This window comes from Berghia stephanieae, chromosome 4, assembly GCF_034508935.2.
Source record: "Berghia stephanieae isolate SIO BIC M18660-M18661 chromosome 4, UCSD_Bste_1.3, whole genome shotgun sequence".
Lineage (NCBI taxonomy): Eukaryota > Metazoa > Mollusca > Gastropoda > Nudibranchia > Aeolidiidae > Berghia > Berghia stephanieae.
This window is the reverse complement of record NC_088363.1, coordinates 23,457,384-23,475,359: the sequence shown is the minus strand read 5'-3', so window position 1 is coordinate 23,475,359 and position 17,976 is coordinate 23,457,384. Positions and strand designations below refer to the sequence as shown.

Genomic DNA, 17,976 nt, shown 5'->3' with positions numbered 1-17,976 from the left:
CGCATCGGTTTGAAGTCAAATGTCCTGTGATGATGAACACGACCGCTTCATGGACGGTGTTGCTAAGGACAATTTTATAAGGCCACCTAATGCAAGTCTACCTATTTTTGGTAAAAATATTATTATCATCATCATCAATATCATCATCATCATCATCATCATCATCATCATCATCATTATTATTATTATTATTATTATTATTATTATTATTATTATTATTATTATTATTATTATTATTATTATTATTATCATTATTATTATTATTATTATTATTATTATTATTATTATTATTATTATTATTATTATTATTAATATTATTATCATCATCATCATCATCAGTAGCAGCAGCAGAACAGCAGCGGCTGCGGCGGCGGAAGCATCATCATCATCATCATCATCATCATCATCATCATCATCATCATCATCATCATCATCATCATCATCATCATCATCATCATCATCATCATCATCATCATCATAATAATAATAATAATAATAATAATAATAATAATAATAATAATAATAATAATAATAATAATAATAAAATCAACCTCATCATCATCATCATCATCATCATCGTAATAATAATAATAATAATAATAATAATAATAATAATAATAATAATAATAATAATAATAATAATAATAATAATAATAATAATGATAATAATAATAATAATAACAATAATAACAATAATAATAATCAACCTCATCACCATCATCATCATCATCATCATCATCATCATCATCATCATCATCGTTATCCCCTTATTAGTCATGATTACCATCGCCAATGTCATCATCTTGATGATTATTTGTTTTGTCATTATCTTTTCATGATTCCCTGCCTGCTGTGAATTGATGCTTGTTTCTAGTCGAATGACGAGTTATTTATATTTAAGAGTCATTTGTGCACGTGTGTGGTTGTGTGTGCATGGCTATGTAGCATACGTGAGTGTCTGAGGTGTGTACGTGTATGTATCATGTCCACGGAACTATCATTTTTATTACATTCTATATTATTGGCATCAATGAGTACATTTAAGTTGAAATACTACCTTTACCACGTGTATCATTATTGTAATCTTTAATCAATAGATTTATGGCATTACTATTAATATTAAGGGCATTCAAGGGATCTTATCCTATTTTGCCCTATACCATATGTTATGTTATGTTATGTTATGTGAGCCAAAATTAATTTCCATTACTTTGGACAATAAAGGTTTGTTTTTTTTCTTCAAATTTAGAGATTATTTTCCTCTGATATATTATCATTGTTGACAAAATCATGGACTTCCTTCAATTTTACCATAACTCGTGAACTGATGCCGATTATGTGATGGAGTTGACATAATAATCTTTTACTCGCTATGACTCATTCTACAAACTTCTTGATGATTTAGGGAAAGCTTGCCATAGGTACCTACTAGATTTTGGTCGCCTTGCTTGCCGTTTTGTACCAAAGTGACGCGGTTGGAGGTGGCCAGCTGAGCTCCAGCTCTTCGGTCTTGTGCCAAGACGTAGAAAATAGACGTCTTTTGCAGTTGTTCCATGGTACTATGCATTACAGTTTGACACTGATGCTTTAACAATAAAGACTAACGTTTTTGTGGTATTGTGGGTTTTTTTGGGGATTTTTTTTTTTTTGGGAGGGGGGGGGGGTCCTTTTTATGTGGGGAGGGGGGTGGGTTATTTATGAGGAAAGAGGTGGTCTTTTTCCTGTGAGTGTTTTAAAGGGAAAATGTATTACTATATATTTTTATGCACTATGTGTTGAAACCTATGTCGGTCAAAGGCTTCTATTAGCCTGACTACATTATCTACGAAGCATGTTTTAAATGCCGACAATAAATAAATATTTGAATTGAATTGAATTGACCGATAGGAGCAGCATCGCACAGTGGGTTTTGTCTTGTAACCGATTGAGTTCCTGGTTTCGAATCACGCCCGCCACGCTCCGTGGCCATTAGAAGGGCTATTGTTATCATATTACCCTCGATTAGTCTAAAAATTGCGCATGACATTAAAGTCAGCTGGGAATGAGTGGACCTATGGTATCTTTAATGTGCCTGTAGAAAATAAAACGATATTTGAATAATATTATGAACCTTCTTCTTTCATCATCATCATCTTCATCATCATCATCATCATCATCATCATCATCATCATCATCATCATCATCATCGTCATCATCATCATCATCATCATCATCATCATCATTATTATCATTATTATTATCATCATCTTCTTCTTCTTCTTCCTCTCATGAGCTACACGCTGTAATTTCTGATAGCCTTGACTGCAGACCACCTCTATTGTAGCATTGCAGCCTGTACACTATTACATAAGTTTAAAACGTGTGTTTCCTACATGCCGTTCAATTCACACTATTATCATCACCTATAATTTCACACTTCTCTACAAATTTGTGGTAGGATCAATATGGTTTACTTTTCGTTAGCCTTTAACACCATGCAACTTCACTTAATCGTTCCTACTCGATGAATAATTGTTCCATCTCCAAGTAACCAAATTCTTCATTTCCATATGTAAACTTGAATTTTTGGCCGATGGAAAAAGTAAGAAAGTGCAGAAATTTAAAAAAAAAAAAAAATCTTATAAGTTAACCATTGTAATATGTTGATGCTCCCAAGGGTTGTGTAATCTCGCCCATGTTGTTCATTCATTACACAAATTAGAGGTCAAGAGGGCTATATGTCCACACTGAGCAACAGACACAAATCACCACCTGCTAATTTAAAAAAAAAATAATTTTAATTCAAGAATGATAAATTGTACAACATGAGCTGGCTCATTTTATTCCCGTTAAATAACTCATAGTATCCTCCCTCTGCTCTTACTTTCCTCCGCCATCCTCATCCTCCTCTTTTTCCCCTCAATCTCCTTCTATTACTCTCTTCTTCTTCGTCGTCGTCGATTTTTGTTCTCTCTACTGCATTCCTTGCTCTACTGCTTTCTCATCTCATATTATATAATAATAATATTTGATCTCTAAGACGTTATTGTGCACTTGTTCCGTAGTTACATTCGACAATGATCTTATTTTTCAAATTATCCTAAATTAGCTAACTTTAATTTTGAAGATTTTCCTCTCCTATTTTTACTTTCGATTTTACCTGAACTGTGAGGTTGAAGGTTGTTGTGTTGCTTTTTTTCTGTTCGGTAAGTATATCTAGCTAGTAAAGGTTGATTTAGTTAAACATTTTAAAGTATACTGAACCTATTTTTGTTAATCGAACGTAGATCACGGACATGGACCTATTGATCATTGTCGCGGTGGAGAATATTTTGTGTTGGTTTTAAAATTAAATGAGAGTTAATAATAATTCGTTGCACTTGCACTCTCACTCTCCTCACTCTCAGACTCTCACGACTCCAAACTTCAACAAACTCAAACTCCTCACTTAGCAGAACAGACTCTCAGACGGACGTACCATGCAACACGATCATGATCCTACTAATCCTATGCCTACATAATTGAAATTATAATCATAATCATGATGTCACCATTCTTTGCTTTTCTATTTGCTAGTGTCAATTGCCAAGGAGTGAGTCCTTGGTAGTTGACGGTTCATCAATTGCCAAGGAGTCAAATTGGAACTCTTCAGCCGCATGTGGTGATTTCAGTCGGGCCTCAATCAGCTGCATGTGGTGATTTCAGTCGAGCCTCGATTTGCGCGCATACGAATCTCGAACCCCGTCACTTTCTTTTCTTCCATTCGCCATTCACTCATTCCTTGTCAATCGTTGTGGAAAGGATCAAGTCAACACTTGTTGGCATTTGTTTTTAATTTTTATGTCTTTTCACGAATTCCAAGATGAGTTAAAATAATATCAAACAAAAATTACTGTTGATTTCGGATTCAGCGGGGGGAAAAAAACAGAAGGACAAAGTGGCAAATCCCTGCCAAGATGTCCTAGATTAAGAAAGAAAAGTAAGATTTCCTTTATTTTAAAGGAAATATACTGCACATTGTCTTAATACGGAATAATTAACGTAAAATATTTGTGCAACAAGATCAATCCGTGGCATTAATAGTAAATAGTTGATGATCTACCAACTGGCAAGGTCCGTAACAAAAAGAGGAAATATAAGAGAGAGAGAGAGAGAGAGAGAGAGAGAGAGAGGGGGGGAATGACAGAGAAATACATACACAGAGGAAAAAATGGCAGAGAGGGAAAAGAGAAAATGACAGAGAGAGAGAGTGTGTGTGATAGAGAAAAAAAAAAGAGAAAATGACACAGAGAGAGAAAGAAGAGTAAAAGAGAGTATTAATTAATATTGATATTAATACATAACATCACTCTGTGGCAATGCATCACTTCGTGACACTAAAGGTACTCCGTGGCAGTTAAAAGTACACATGCGTAGTTGATGAACTGACACGGTCCTTGGCAATTGACGATTTGACAATTGTCAAGGTCCTTGGCAATTGACGCTACCTTTCTATTTCTCTATTTCACCGTGTGAGTGTGAGAAAATTTTCAAACTCAATCAAAACATCTCTTACTAACCTTTCTTTGGACTTTGACTTTGGGCTTTTGGAGGCCTTCCATAAGCGCTCCTCGTGCTAAGGGAAACAACCCAAGTATTCCTTTATTTAAAGGCTTTACATCTAGTACTAACCTTTAACTAACCCAAATAGGAAAAACAAACACACTTGGACTAGACCTTTACTTAGACTATCTCTTCTTCTTTTTCCTCTTCCTTTGATTGCCTACAATCAATTGGTTGAATTATGGCAAATAAGAAACTGCTTTCTAATCTCTCTGTATTCCTTGTTTATAATTGTTAGTCTAAAATCAATTTCCAGGGACATTCAGGGGTCGTCAACGTTGGTCAGTGATGGTTTGTGTAAGGTCTAAGTAATTGCATAGCAACTTGCCACAAAAGCATCAATTGTTGTGGCTTCGGTCACTTTCGCGTCAAGCTGGTTCCAGTCTCTGACCGTACGCGGCAAGAAGGAAAAACCACGGTAGTGTGTTCTGTGTGTTATGAGGCTGTATTGGTTGTTGTTACCTCTTCTCTGTCTCAAAGGTGCTGGTATTAGTTTTTTCTTGATGACTGGGCATTCAGCGAGGTGGTGCTTGATCTTAAATAGCATTGTTAATCTTGCTGATTTTCTGGCCACTGTAGTTTTTCCAGCATGTCTGATACACTTGAGGTGTTGTGATGTCTGTTCAGGACGTAGCGTGCAGCTCTTCTTTGCACTGATTATATTTTTGAGACATATTTTTGGGTGTGGGGATCCCAAACAGTGGAAGCATATTCCAGAACAGGTCTTACAAATGTTTTTCCTTGATTTTCGAGGAACTAATTTTTAGGTTACGCCTTAAAAATCCCAGTGTTTTGTTTGCCTTACTTGTGATCTTGTTAATATGCTCATCCCATGTTAGGTCTTTTTTCATGCTAACACCAAGATATTTTGCAACATTCACTGTCTCCAATGTATGTCCATGTAAGTGTAAGTGGTATTCAGTTATCGTGGGTGTTTTTGATCTTGTTATGGACATTGATTCGCACTTCGCTGGGTGGAACTTCATATCCCAGCTTTCTTCCCATATTTCTAGTTGACGCAGATCCGCTTGCAGTTTGTCACTGTCAGTGCTGTAGACTGCAGTATCGTCTGCAAAGAGTCTGGCTGTTGTGGTTAGATTAAGTGGCAGGTCATTAATGTATGCCAAGAATAGACAGGGTCCTAAGACAGATCCCTGAGGGACACCCGATCTAACAGGTACTTCAATTGAGCGACATCCATTAACAATAACAGCTTGCTGGCGGTCATGTAGGAAGTTCTTAATCCATGTTTGGGTTGTGCCCTGTATGCCGTAACGACAGATCTTGTGCATAAAGTAGACTGTGATTCATACGGTCAAAGGCTTTGGCAAAGTCCATGATAAGGACGTCTGTATGGAGTCCCTTCTCCAGATTGGTTGTCAGTTCTTCCGTAAATTCCAGCAGTTGGGTTTCGCAAGATCGCAAACGTCTGAAACCGTGTTGGTATTCGGTTAGTACATTGTGTTGTTCAAAGTGGTTCATGATGTTGCTGACGATGATGTGTTCCATTAGTTTGCAGATGATGCATGTCAAGGAGATGGGCCTATAATTTGCCGGGTCGTAGTGTTCTCCTTTTTTAAAAACGGGTGTTACATTTGCATTTCTCCAATTTGATGGTATTACACCTGAAGCCAAGGAGGACTTGAAGATGGCTGTGATGCCTGGGGCAAGTTCTGGAGCCAATTCTTTTAAGATGCGGGGGGATAGATTGTCAGGACCACTGGCTTTGTGGGGGTTAAGTTAAAGTAGTAGTTTCAATACTCCTTCTTCTGTGATGGTAATGTCATTCATTATAGGAGTGTTGGTGGTCTTCATTGATGTCTTGTTAAGGAACTCTGCATTTGAAAATTCTTTTCCCTCACTAAAGACAGATTGGAACTGTTTGTTAAGGATCTCTGCCTGCTCTTTGGGGTCTGAAATGAGATGTCCTTCTTTTTTTAGTGGTGCAATGCCAACATTATTAGATTTTTGGTTTTTTATATATGACCAAAATCTTTTATTATTTTGTGATTAATTTTCATTTTCATCGCTATAGATGCCGTTGAGGTGAGACCAGTAACTACGTCTCATTTCGCGCTGTATTGTCTGCTTCAGGATGCGAATTTCTGTTGTTAGTTTTTCATCACCAGACTTTTTCATTTTTCTGTACAGGCAATTCTTCTTTGCGATCATTCTTTTTAAATTTGATGTTATCCATGGCATGCTGGTCTTGCTTTTGGTGGTCTTGTGAGGTATGAACTCCTTGACGGCTTCCAGTATTGCGTTTTTGAAGTCGCACCATAGGTCTTCAGTTGTGGACTTATATTCATTGGTGAGAATGTTGCAGCTGATATTTTTTGAAGAATTTCTTAAGTTTTCCCAGTTTGCCTTGGCGTAGAGGGGAATTTCTCTAATAGGTTGAGCCTTTTTTGTTGTATTGAGGCTAAACTCGCAGTATGGAATATCATGGTCTGAGAGGCCTGGAATGATTTCCACCCTTGGTATTAGTTGTGCTGAGTTGGTAAGGACTAAGTCTAGTGTATTTTCTCCCCTCGTGGGTTCATCGATTATCTGTTGTAGTCCATGGTCGTAAACAATATCCACGAAGTTAAGATGTAGGTTTGGAAATGGGCATTTTTCTTTTAATTTCATAGAGTTCCAGTTCCATCCTGGGAAGTTGAAGTCTCCACCAATAAGGAGGTGCGCATTCTTCATCTGGGTTGCTCTTTATCTATAACTAACCCTAATATCTAGTACAGTCCACTCCGGATAATCGCAACTTGGTTAATCACAACTTTCGGTTAATTGCAACATTTCCCGAGAAACGGAATTAATTCAATATAAAAGTCACTGGTTAATTGCAACAAACTTCGGTTAATCGCAACAAAATTTTTTCTTCAAAAAGTGGTAAATTCAAGAAATCAATCTAACAAAATTTCATGATTAAATTTCATCATGGAAGAAATCGTGACATGTTGAAAAATCGAGAATGAGCGGGATTTAATGCTACAGCAGTGTGTCACAACTTTATTAGAGACAAAAGAGGGCGGGGCTTTACAGTATGGGTTTGTGATGTCATCTGTGGCCGTTAAATAGGAGGCGAGGGTGCTGGTCATAGTCTTTAAAACAGGTAGACAATGACATTTGTAAAGAAAGTCTGAGCGATATCCTTTTTTTTTTGGGATTGACAACTGTGCATTGTGACCAATGAGTTTGGGAAAGCGTATTGTCTCTCATTACTTCAAATCTCTTTGACTCTTACAAATATTGAGAAGAAAAGAGTGAAATTGAACCAAATCTGAATAAGATGTCGACTTGCATAAAACCTGCTTTTGCTTGACAAAATCCATACAGGTTGCCATATGCTTTTTAATTCAATCATATAGCTCAGTCTGTGTTAGACTAAGGACAATGCTTACAACTGGTTTGAATTCACCATATATGTGTCAAATGTTGCAACAGTTGACTGGAAACTCAACTTCAGTTAATTGCAACATTTTCACTGATCTCAAGATTATCTGGATTGGACTGAATAGAAAAAAAAATCCTCAGACTCAGACCTTGACGAGCTAACCCTAGTAGAAAAAATCCTAGGACATCTTTGCACTACCTTTCAATACTTCAACGACAAACTGGCGGCAGAGAACCAAAACATTGGCCATGTTGTTCGGAAATTTTAAACTTTCACTAATCTATCAAGGTTAGTTCTTGAGACTAGAGATATTGACAAATTGAATAGATAAACGCCTGACAAAATATCTTCCGTGAAAACAATTATTGACTGAGATGCTAGACCAAGGAGATTACAGAATTTCTCTCCTTACTGTGACCCAACCAGATGGATGGAACTTGAAATATTTAATTTGATACCTTACTTTTTATTTCTATGACAAATGGTTCCTGCGTTATAGGAATTTTTCTGAGAGTGTGAGAGAGAGAGAGAGGATTTATGTGTGTGCTGTCAAAGTTACTTATAAGTTATTTTATTCTATCATTAAGATGTACTTTTTCTTTTGTTTCGATTATCTATATCAGCTGATGCGATCAAGATGGGCAGTCGACTTTTACTTTACAATATTTGGAGATCATTGTCATCCTCAGTTGATGGAATTTTTAATACTAGTTCAATGGTTTGTATATTACAGTAGATACCACGCAATTCAACACTGCTTAAGTCGATTTTAAATTAAGTTGATTATTTTACCCTATAATGCCACATGATGAAGATTAGAGGAAAAAATTACAAACACATATGAAGGAAAGAAAAAAATGTTCCAGGCATTCATACATTTACAGTTTAGCATAAATCACTAGACTTCTACAAGGTTTAAAGGGGTTCTATAAAGGTGAAGAGGGAATGGGGTGGAGGTATGGATAGGGAAATGGAGACATTCCAATGCATTATGAGGTAGATACGTAGTTTAAATGCAAACACTTATTTATTGAAGTAGAATACAATAACCATACTGAATGATACTGGGGCCATTTTACTCTCTGCAATCTTGTGTCATTTTTTTTCTGATATTGTATTTCTGAACATGGTTTTGAAAAATCACTGTATCTCTTTTGTTCCTCAATTCATATTCTTAAATTTTGATGGTCAATACGTCGTATTTGTTTTATTTGTATTTTGACTTTGAAAGAAATCCAATGAAAGTCTCAGAGATACAAGCCAACAGGCCTGTTTTTGTGTGTGACCACCTGATATATAAATATAAGGAATATATGACACTGAACAAATCAAAATTTGTAACAGGTGACAAGTAGAAAGACTGTTAATCTAATTATTTTGATATTTTGCAATTCTGTTAATAAAGAATAGTTCTAATAGTAATAAAAATTTGAAAAAGATATCTTTATAACTTTTTACAATAGAAATAAATATATATATAGCGTTGTATTTTTTGATCATCATCATCATTGGCCACAGACAAACAGTTTCCATTCTTCTCTATTCTGAGCTAACTTTTTTTTATCTCGTTCCATGTCTAATCACTTCTCTGTATATCAGATTCTTAATTCTTCTCCATGTTCCCCATGCCAGTCCAATATTTTCTTTATTATAGTGGAGTCATTCTTTATAAGGGCGTGTCCAATCCACCTCCATCATCTTCTTCCTATTTCCTCCCCCACTGGTTTCTGCTGTGTCCTTTTCCATACTTCTTCGTTCTTAATTCTATCAATCCATTCCTTGTCAATTATACTCCCGAGATAGCAGAAAGTGTCTATATCTTCATGTTCCTGATCTTTTACTTTGCTCCCTTTGACACATACCTATCCGTAAGGCCTTTGACTTTGCATTTGGCCACCTGATATTCATGTAAAAAAAAAAAAAAAAGTTCCAGAGCTTGATAAAAACAAGCATTTGAGGTTTTTCACCCACGCAAGCATTCATCAGGGCTCAGTTATTTCCAACATTAGCTAATCAGAGAGATGAATGCAAGGTTAAGTTTTCAAATAAATAAAATAATAATATGTAGATGATGTAGATATGTAATGATATGTAGATTTTGATGAGGCATTTAACTGTTGTGGGTGGTCCCAATAGCTCAGTTGGTAGAGCATTTGCTTCACAAGCAAAGGGATTGTGATCTATCCCGGGTGTAGTCAATGTTTTTTTTCTGACCCCTCTGTCCACCCAGCAGTGATTAGGTAGCCGGGTCTGTTAGATCTGGAGGAAAGTACTTTGCAATAGACTAGTTAGTATTCCAAAGGATAGCAAGCAATTGTTATTGTCTGTTTTACGCAATAGAAACCGTGATAACCTCTGGCTTCATGGGCCTCATAGCTCTGAAGGACTACATAACTGTTGTAGTTCCCATGGTTTGTTCACGATACAGGAAACACACATTCACAAACATTTCAGTAGATGCATTCATTAACTGTTTCATTGGTGCTGCTTAATCGTGTGAATATTAAACCATAAAGCACTGTCTAGTAGCAGACAAAGTACATAATATGGCCATTTAAGAAAATGATTTTCTTTGCATAAATGCGATTGTAAATGATCTCACAATTTTGATACCTATTGGATTGTGATTGTCCCATTTTTCAAGCAAGTTGAACAGAAGCAATAGTCTTCTTTGTAAGGAATTTAAAGGTGGGCCGGAAAATGCATAATATGTGTGTGTGTATTGTTTTCATTTTGTTTGTCTCTTTTCTTTGGGAAGTTGACAGGGGTGAGAAGTGCGCAAAAGCAGAGAGGTGGCTTGTATGTCAGAAAAAGTATATGTGTGTTTAAGAGGTTGACATTAATGATTTAACGCCTTGGCTACTTTGCTATATTTGAGCTCTATTGAAATTGGAATATCTTACATGTTTTATAAAATTAAATGGAACCGATGGATTTACAACTTTTGACAATTTGCTGTCACCATCTTTTCTGGGATATTTTGTGATGTGCATATTGATAGGGTTTTATTTGTGTTGGTTTAGAATAATACAGTATTTAATTTGAATATTCTGTATCACAGTCAATTCTTATTATTGTAATTTTGATTAATAAAGTCTCTTTTCTTTCTTTCTTCGGTTGAATTACAGATCAGTGGTGTTCGTGTTTTCACTCTAAGTTCGTCTGCTAACAAAAATAACTCAACTGAAACAGAGATTATCTCCAGACAAGCAGAGGAGTTTGAGGCACCCAGCCCGTACAAAAATCCAGGTCCACGCAGATATGGCTATGACATTAAATACAAAACACAAGGTATAATAGTTGAATTGCTACCATTTCCCACATCTCCATTAACATTTCCCCTTTTTTTTCAAGCAGACACAATACTATTTCCAGCCAGATACTTATTTTGATGCGAGTATGGTGAGAAAATGTGAATAAAGAGCATTTTCCATGAACTCAACTTTATGCTGTCCACAGCAGGACTCACACTCAAGACCAATAGGTTACATGCCAAGTGTCACACTGCTAGATCACAAAACTGGTGGACTACTTTTTTTTTTTCCATGACGCCTCTGTCCATTTTGCATGGTGACAAACTCCAATTTTTTGTCTCAGATTCATATTTTCTGAGGTTCTGATTCTATTTTTGGAATGTGAAGGGTCGGCAGGTCTGGTGGCGTGTCTCTTCTAACATATTTAAGCGTTGCTATTAGCTTGGGACCACATTTTATGATAATGAAATACTATTAGGGTTTGTCTTTTCTGAGGTCAAAAGCTAATAAAATCTTTATTGGGGAAATTTATTTATTTTCTATATGTCTTTAAATTGAATTGTATACATTTGCTGACATTATATAATTATTTGAATTGAATTTCTGATATGGCCATAAAGGATTGCAGTTGCCATAAAACTCCTCTAAACAAACGAACAATAACTAACACACCTAAGGTTAGATTTTAATCCTCATAAATTTTTACTTGTTTTGGAACATGGGAAAGACCAAAATCCAGCAAACAAACAAACAAAACAAAAATTTAGAGAACCGGATGAAAATTAAATCAAAGTAATTGTTTAACTATTTTGGTTATGTAAATTTTTGTTTAGCATAATGGCTGATACTAATGTATAACAAAAATTTTCAACATTCATGAATACACTTTAGATTTCTATTATTACTTTATTGCCTCTATCGTGCTAAAAAGATTTTTTGTTTAGCCATAGCCATTGAGATTGATTAACACTTTCAAACTGTCAAGAGTTGGTTAACAATGACAAAGAGAAAAAAAATGATATTTCAAATTCGGTTTCGTATATAGGTAAAGAGAAAAGAAGAACAATATTTTCATCTTTCGTTGATCAGTTTGCTGTGTTTTTCCAAAAGGAAGAAGATATTTTATGTAACTGAATCTTTTCTTTCCTTTTACAGGTTGTCTGCCTCGCAATGATAGACCATTTAAATCTCTACCAGCTTATAAAGCAGTAAACAGATGGGAGACAAAAGCTGCCCTTTTTGGTCAAAATGACTACATAGGTGGGTGGTACAGTGATGATAATCTTCCGCAGAATTCCGTGATTTTGGTATTTTCTTTGAGATGTTCCACTGTTTTTGCAGTGTCAAATCTTTTTCTATGAAAAGCACTTAGGTGGCTCCACGGTATATGGATGAAAAAATCATCATCATGTCTTGTGTCAAATGTTGACACCTGTGCTCAATTGCATAAATTTTGGTGATACTCGCATTTTTATGATGTCAGCCTAGACAGGGTGGCACCAAATGTCTAAAGTGTCACAAGGCCAGTGGTGTCCTTGGATGAGTAGATGTTGTTGGGGTAGGGATTGGAAAAAAAATAGAAAATCAATTCAAATCTCTCTCTCTCTCTCTCTCTCTCTCTCTCTCTCTCTCTCTCTCTCTCTCTCTCTCTCTCTCTCCTCTTCTCTCTCTCTCCACACTATCTTCATGTTATGTTTTTAGAAGTTATCTTGTCATAGAAAGATAAAATATTATAATAAGCAAGGGTGATGGTCCACTTTGTTCAAATTATTTTTAATTTACTATTTTTCCTATATTTTGCAAGTTGTGAGATATTCATGAGTCTAATTTATAAACTGCATAACCACTAGGTTGCAGTAACATAGCCTTTGGGCCAAAAACTTATCTCTTGATGGAGATAGCAGTATGATTAATGTTGTGAGCTTTTTAAAATTATTTTCTGGAAAGGACAATTCATTAGATATTTACAAAAGAAGTATATTATATATGTTACGTAACTATCATATTGTATATGTCATTTTTGCATTTCGGCTTGAGTTTGCCCGATGGACCGATACATTTTCCTCCTTTTTGACAAATTGCAATTATCATCACTGGTGATAGTAAAATATGTTTGTTTAAAGCGAACTGCAGATGAGATTTAATTTTAATTTGTCAAAATTTATCAAGAAACAAATGATTTATGAAGTGTTGTCCGGATGTATCTGAAAGAAGTCTAATTGGCTTTGAAAGAAGTTTGAAAAAAACTATTTTTCAGTAAATTTAAGAACAGTTTCCTCATTTGCCAGATCTTAAAGAATTATAAATTCTGAATATTTTTTTTTATATTTCATAACCTTGACTTATTTACAGAGGAATCCTGGTAAAGCCAACACCATTCAGATCAGAAAGATTGGTTGACTTTATCTCTATAGCAATGACTATCCCGCACAAATCTTTGGGCCTCTTTTTCGCTCATGAAGTGCCCAAATTTGCGACAAAATATGGGACGAAGCCATTCCGTACATGCTATTTTAAAAAATTAATTACGACGCTGTTTATATATGAATAGGGCTGAAAGTTGGCATACAGTTAGAAAAGAGGTAATTTTAGATTATGTCAAGCGACAAAACTCGTACGATTACCAGAAGACCGTTAAAAATAGATTTTTACTCTTTGGAGTACAATATTTCTAAAACTACAAAGAGGAGATATTTTGTCGCTCATAAGGTTATATATGCACATTTCTTCTATTTATATTTCAAATTTCATTTGGATTATGATAAGTACTTTTCCCATATTCTCACAAAACATCAACCCAATTTGCATTTCAATGAGTGAAAATATGGAGACATTTTGCTCCCCCATCACGCGACACAAAAATGACGTGAGCGAGGCAAGGCTGCCAGATGGCCAGACTTTAACCTGACCAAATTCGACTTCAAAAGTGGCTAAATAGAAAATCATATGGCTTTCACTATTAAGACTGGCCCACTTAAAATGAACTAAATTGTAACAAACAGAAAATTGAATAGACTAGGATAAATGTCACTGAGACAAAAATAGATGAATAAAATTTAATAAAAGAAACAAAATTATATATTTGGCCACACAAGTGGCCATCTGGCAACCTTGTTCGTGGTGACTGACGACACAAATCCTCGCGCGCTTTAAAAAAATTAAGGTATATTGTTTCATTGTTATGTCATAGGGATAGTAGATTAACACATTCTCTCTCTCTCCTCTCTCTCTCTCTCTTCTCTCTCTCTCTCTCTCTCTCTCTCTCTCTCTCTCTCTCTCTCTCTCTCCAAATAAATACTAGAAATAACATAAGCCATGGTAGCACGGGACTGATTGATAATAATTTAGCAGGCATTTTTCGTGTCATTTGTATGGGTTGTAGACACAAAATTACACTTCGGAAAAGTTCCAAATGATCAATATTATGTATATTTTAAAGCAAAATTATAGTTGACCCTAGCCATACAGCTCTAAAACTATACAAGTTAGAACTCTTCTGATGTCTTCATCATATTTTCTGATAATTTTGCCATAAAATTGCCAAGTTTTAATATCTAATTCCACGTATTAAACGAGATACAGCCACAAACCAGAATAAAACAGAAAAAACGTCCCATATTTTCCGTATTTTTTTCTCTTTGTGAGTCATCCAAATAAATGACACCTTTGAAACTGCATAACTTTGTTATATATTAATGGATTTTCAAAATTCAAAAAAATTTTTACTCAGTGGAGAAGGGATTTAAGAGTAGTATTTCCTACAAAAATAGAAAACAAAAATTTTCATAGTCATTGCTTATCTATATCAATGGAATGCACTTAGATAAAGAACAGAATATTTGGGACAAACTAGAGGTGTTGACTTTAGGCAGATGTTGACTTTAATAGTGTTGACTTTATGCATATTCCACTGTATCTCCGATATATACAAACTCTACATCATTTTCTTCATTCATTGGTTTCACATCAAAGACTACCAAGATTTTACTAAAGAGGAAATTCAATTTTCATAGCTTGATTTAAAACCAAAAAAAAAAAATAAGGTTCTCATGAATTTTTCCGAGCTTTTATGTTTAAAATTTAAAAGAATGAATGACTCAAAAATTGTTGAAAATTTAAACATTGAATGATTATGTTAAGATTTAGGTAAGTCAATTGTTATAGGATTCAATTTTCCAATTGCACACTTTTTGGGTCCCAAGTAGAGCTACTCTTCCTTTGCTTCAATTTTTTTTCTCAAAAACAATTTCACATTTTTTAAAAAATGCAGATATTCTTGGTGATGGAAACATCCACCCATCTGATTTATTGACTGGTCCGCCATGGCTTATTGGATTTAAGGGTAATGAGAGAGAAAGACTGATGAGGAAAATGGAGTGGCAAGGAGCAAGAATGCGAGTTCTCTACCCGGTTGAGTTCAACAGAGTCCAGAAGAGAATACGATACCTGACCAAGGTTTACAACACAAAGAGGCATTTGAAGAAGAAAGACTGATTTGTGCTTTAGTTGATATGAAAAGTTATTGTTTATGTGCGGCCAACTGTCCTGATGATATCAGGGCTGTCCCGATTTGGTAATCTAAAAAAAAAAGTTGGACTGTTTATATGTATGGGAATGACCTTTGCATATCCCAGGATTATGCTTATTTGACTAACAAATTATAAGGAACAGAAAAGCTCTTAATCTAGATTGTATTACACTGTAATAGTCCAAACATACTGCTGCTTTGGGTCATAACAGTATTGTGCGTTAAGATGTTTGCTATGTTTATGCTTTTGTAGATGGAATCTACCTGTACTGTAAAGGTAACTGTCTGACACATAATATGGCATTCAACCTGATGGTGTCTTGGGTATACTACTCAATGTCACAGTTATCGAAGTAATGGTTATATTGAAGGAAGGCAATAGTCTTCTTTTTTTATACAATGATATATTGAGAAAATGAAAGCATAATTGAAATGATGTCAATGTCAATGAATCTAATGAAAAATAAAGCAGCTAAAGTAGCGCATGTACAAATTTTAATATTATGTTATTTTTATTTTTAAAATAAAATTTTTACCACAAACCCAGCGCCTGTAATTTGTTTGTTTTTGTAGCCATCTTCGATGTATTGTCTCAAGTTCAGGAGTTGGTCACAGGGTGGAAACCATCTTGGTCAGGTGACAGATGCAGAGGTTCCTACCCTTCTGCTTTTCGCGGAATCATTCTACTTAATTGGTCTACATTCCCGATACCGATTCCGCTTTCAAGGCAAAAATTCCGCTTTTCAATCAAGAAAAATAATTTTAAAATGTTAGCTATGGTTTATTTCGTCATCATCCTCTATGGTCAATCAACACACATTTTGTCAACACACATTTTGTGTGTCTGACTATTCCCTTCATAGTCTGTGCAGTTGATGTCAGATAATATTATATTTTAGGGAGGGGGTGGGGTGAGTCAATGACCGAAGTATTATTATTATTCACTTCATCTCTTATTATTATTATTGTTGGCTCCACAATGTGAGGTAAATGACCTTAGTAATATTATATGTTGGCTCCAATCGGTAGTATTATTGAGTAGGCTTCTTTCCCTATTTAATTTTAGCCCTGTGTATTTGTGTGTGTGTGTATGTGTGTGTGTGTGTGTGGGTGCATGCGCCGGCAGGCGCATTTATTTGATTAGGTGTGTGTTGGGAGGGGGGTCCCGACAAGGTTAAATAAATCCAACCATTTCATGATTTGCTCTGAGACTGCCAGGGCCTGTGTCCTCTATTATTATTTGACCCCCTTTTTAGTCTAAACAATTTGCAGTTTTGTAAACATTTTATATTGTATCATTTGAGGACTTTGGATTGTCTATTACATTATCTGCAGCAAATCATGTCGTAGTAAATATTAGTAAGTTGATTCCCCTTTTTGGTCTCAAATTCCGCTTTTTATGTACTATGATTCCGTTTTGGGGCTATTGGGGGTAGGAGCCTCTGCAGATGTTCTCCTGTTTGGAAAATCCTGGCTAGCATCATGTGATGTAATAATAGCATAAGTGAATTGCAATTTGGAGGTATGAGGTTTGAATCTAGTTGGAGAATGATTTTTTATGGTTTATTTTTTCTGCTTTGTCTGGCATTGTATTAGCCACACCTTTTAAGATTCTAATCTTACACCAGGGCCTGCTCCCAAAATTTTCACCGTCTTATTTTTTAAAAAATCAGTTCATAAAGTTAAGATTATCCTTAGTTTGTCAGCTTTATAAGGTAGTGCATTGCCCATTCAGTGGAGTCTGCTTCAGATAAAAGTTTATCTTAAGCAAAGTTTATTTCAAACTACATGTATATTCATAAGCTTGTATTGTGATAAACCTCGAGTTGATTAAATTGTGTAGGTAATGAAACGGTCCAGATTCTAACTGAAAGCAAGTATGACTATACTGTACTAAAAGTTTATTTTAAACAAGATTTTATATAAGGAAAGTTTATCTTATTTGGATTCCACGGAATGGAATATGCAGGGAGTGAAATTTCCCTTTGAATGCGGGAACCTTGGACCCCCCTGAGCCAATGAAATATCCATCTAAATGATTTATTTGGTCTTATCATGTGGTTTAGTATCCTTGTATTGGAAAAGGGCCACTTAATTTCACCTGGGTCCTGCTGGAGTCTTTCCGAGATGGACTTATTTTTTGTTTTGTTAAAAATGATAATTTTTCCTTGTAAATCCATTATAGGTAATGTCAATGTTAGGATTTTAATTATAATTATTAA

The 17,976-nt window shown here is 35.2% G+C and overlaps 1 protein-coding gene across 1 annotated transcript; it reads left to right on the top strand.

Moving 5' to 3' along the window:
- Positions 1-4: 4 nt before the first annotated feature.
- LOC144970266 (large ribosomal subunit protein mL51-like) lies at positions 5-16,296 on the top strand. Its single transcript, XM_078909719.1, has 5 exons — positions 5-110; positions 8,596-8,690; positions 11,101-11,263; positions 12,382-12,486; positions 15,497-16,296. Exons 1-5 carry the CDS (start codon positions 20-22, stop codon positions 15,718-15,720), a joined length of 678 nt encoding a protein of 225 aa, XP_078765845.1. The 5' UTR covers positions 5-19; the 3' UTR covers positions 15,721-16,296.
- The last annotated feature ends 1,680 nt before the right edge of the window (positions 16,297-17,976 follow it).

What these genes read in the sequence shown, in the direction of transcription:
- LOC144970266 (XM_078909719.1), top strand. Translation starts at nt 20, where the DNA reads ATGTCCTGTGATGATGAACACGACCGCTTCATGGACGGTGTTGCTAAG. An exon ending in TTTTTAATACTAGTTCAATG is followed by an intron (nt 8,691 to 11,100) that starts GTTTGTATATTA and finishes GTTGAATTACAG; the next exon opens with ATCAGTGGTGTTCGTGTTTT. An exon ending in TGGTCAAAATGACTACATAG is followed by an intron (nt 12,487 to 15,496) that starts GTGGGTGGTACA and finishes TAAAAAATGCAG; the next exon opens with ATATTCTTGGTGATGGAAAC.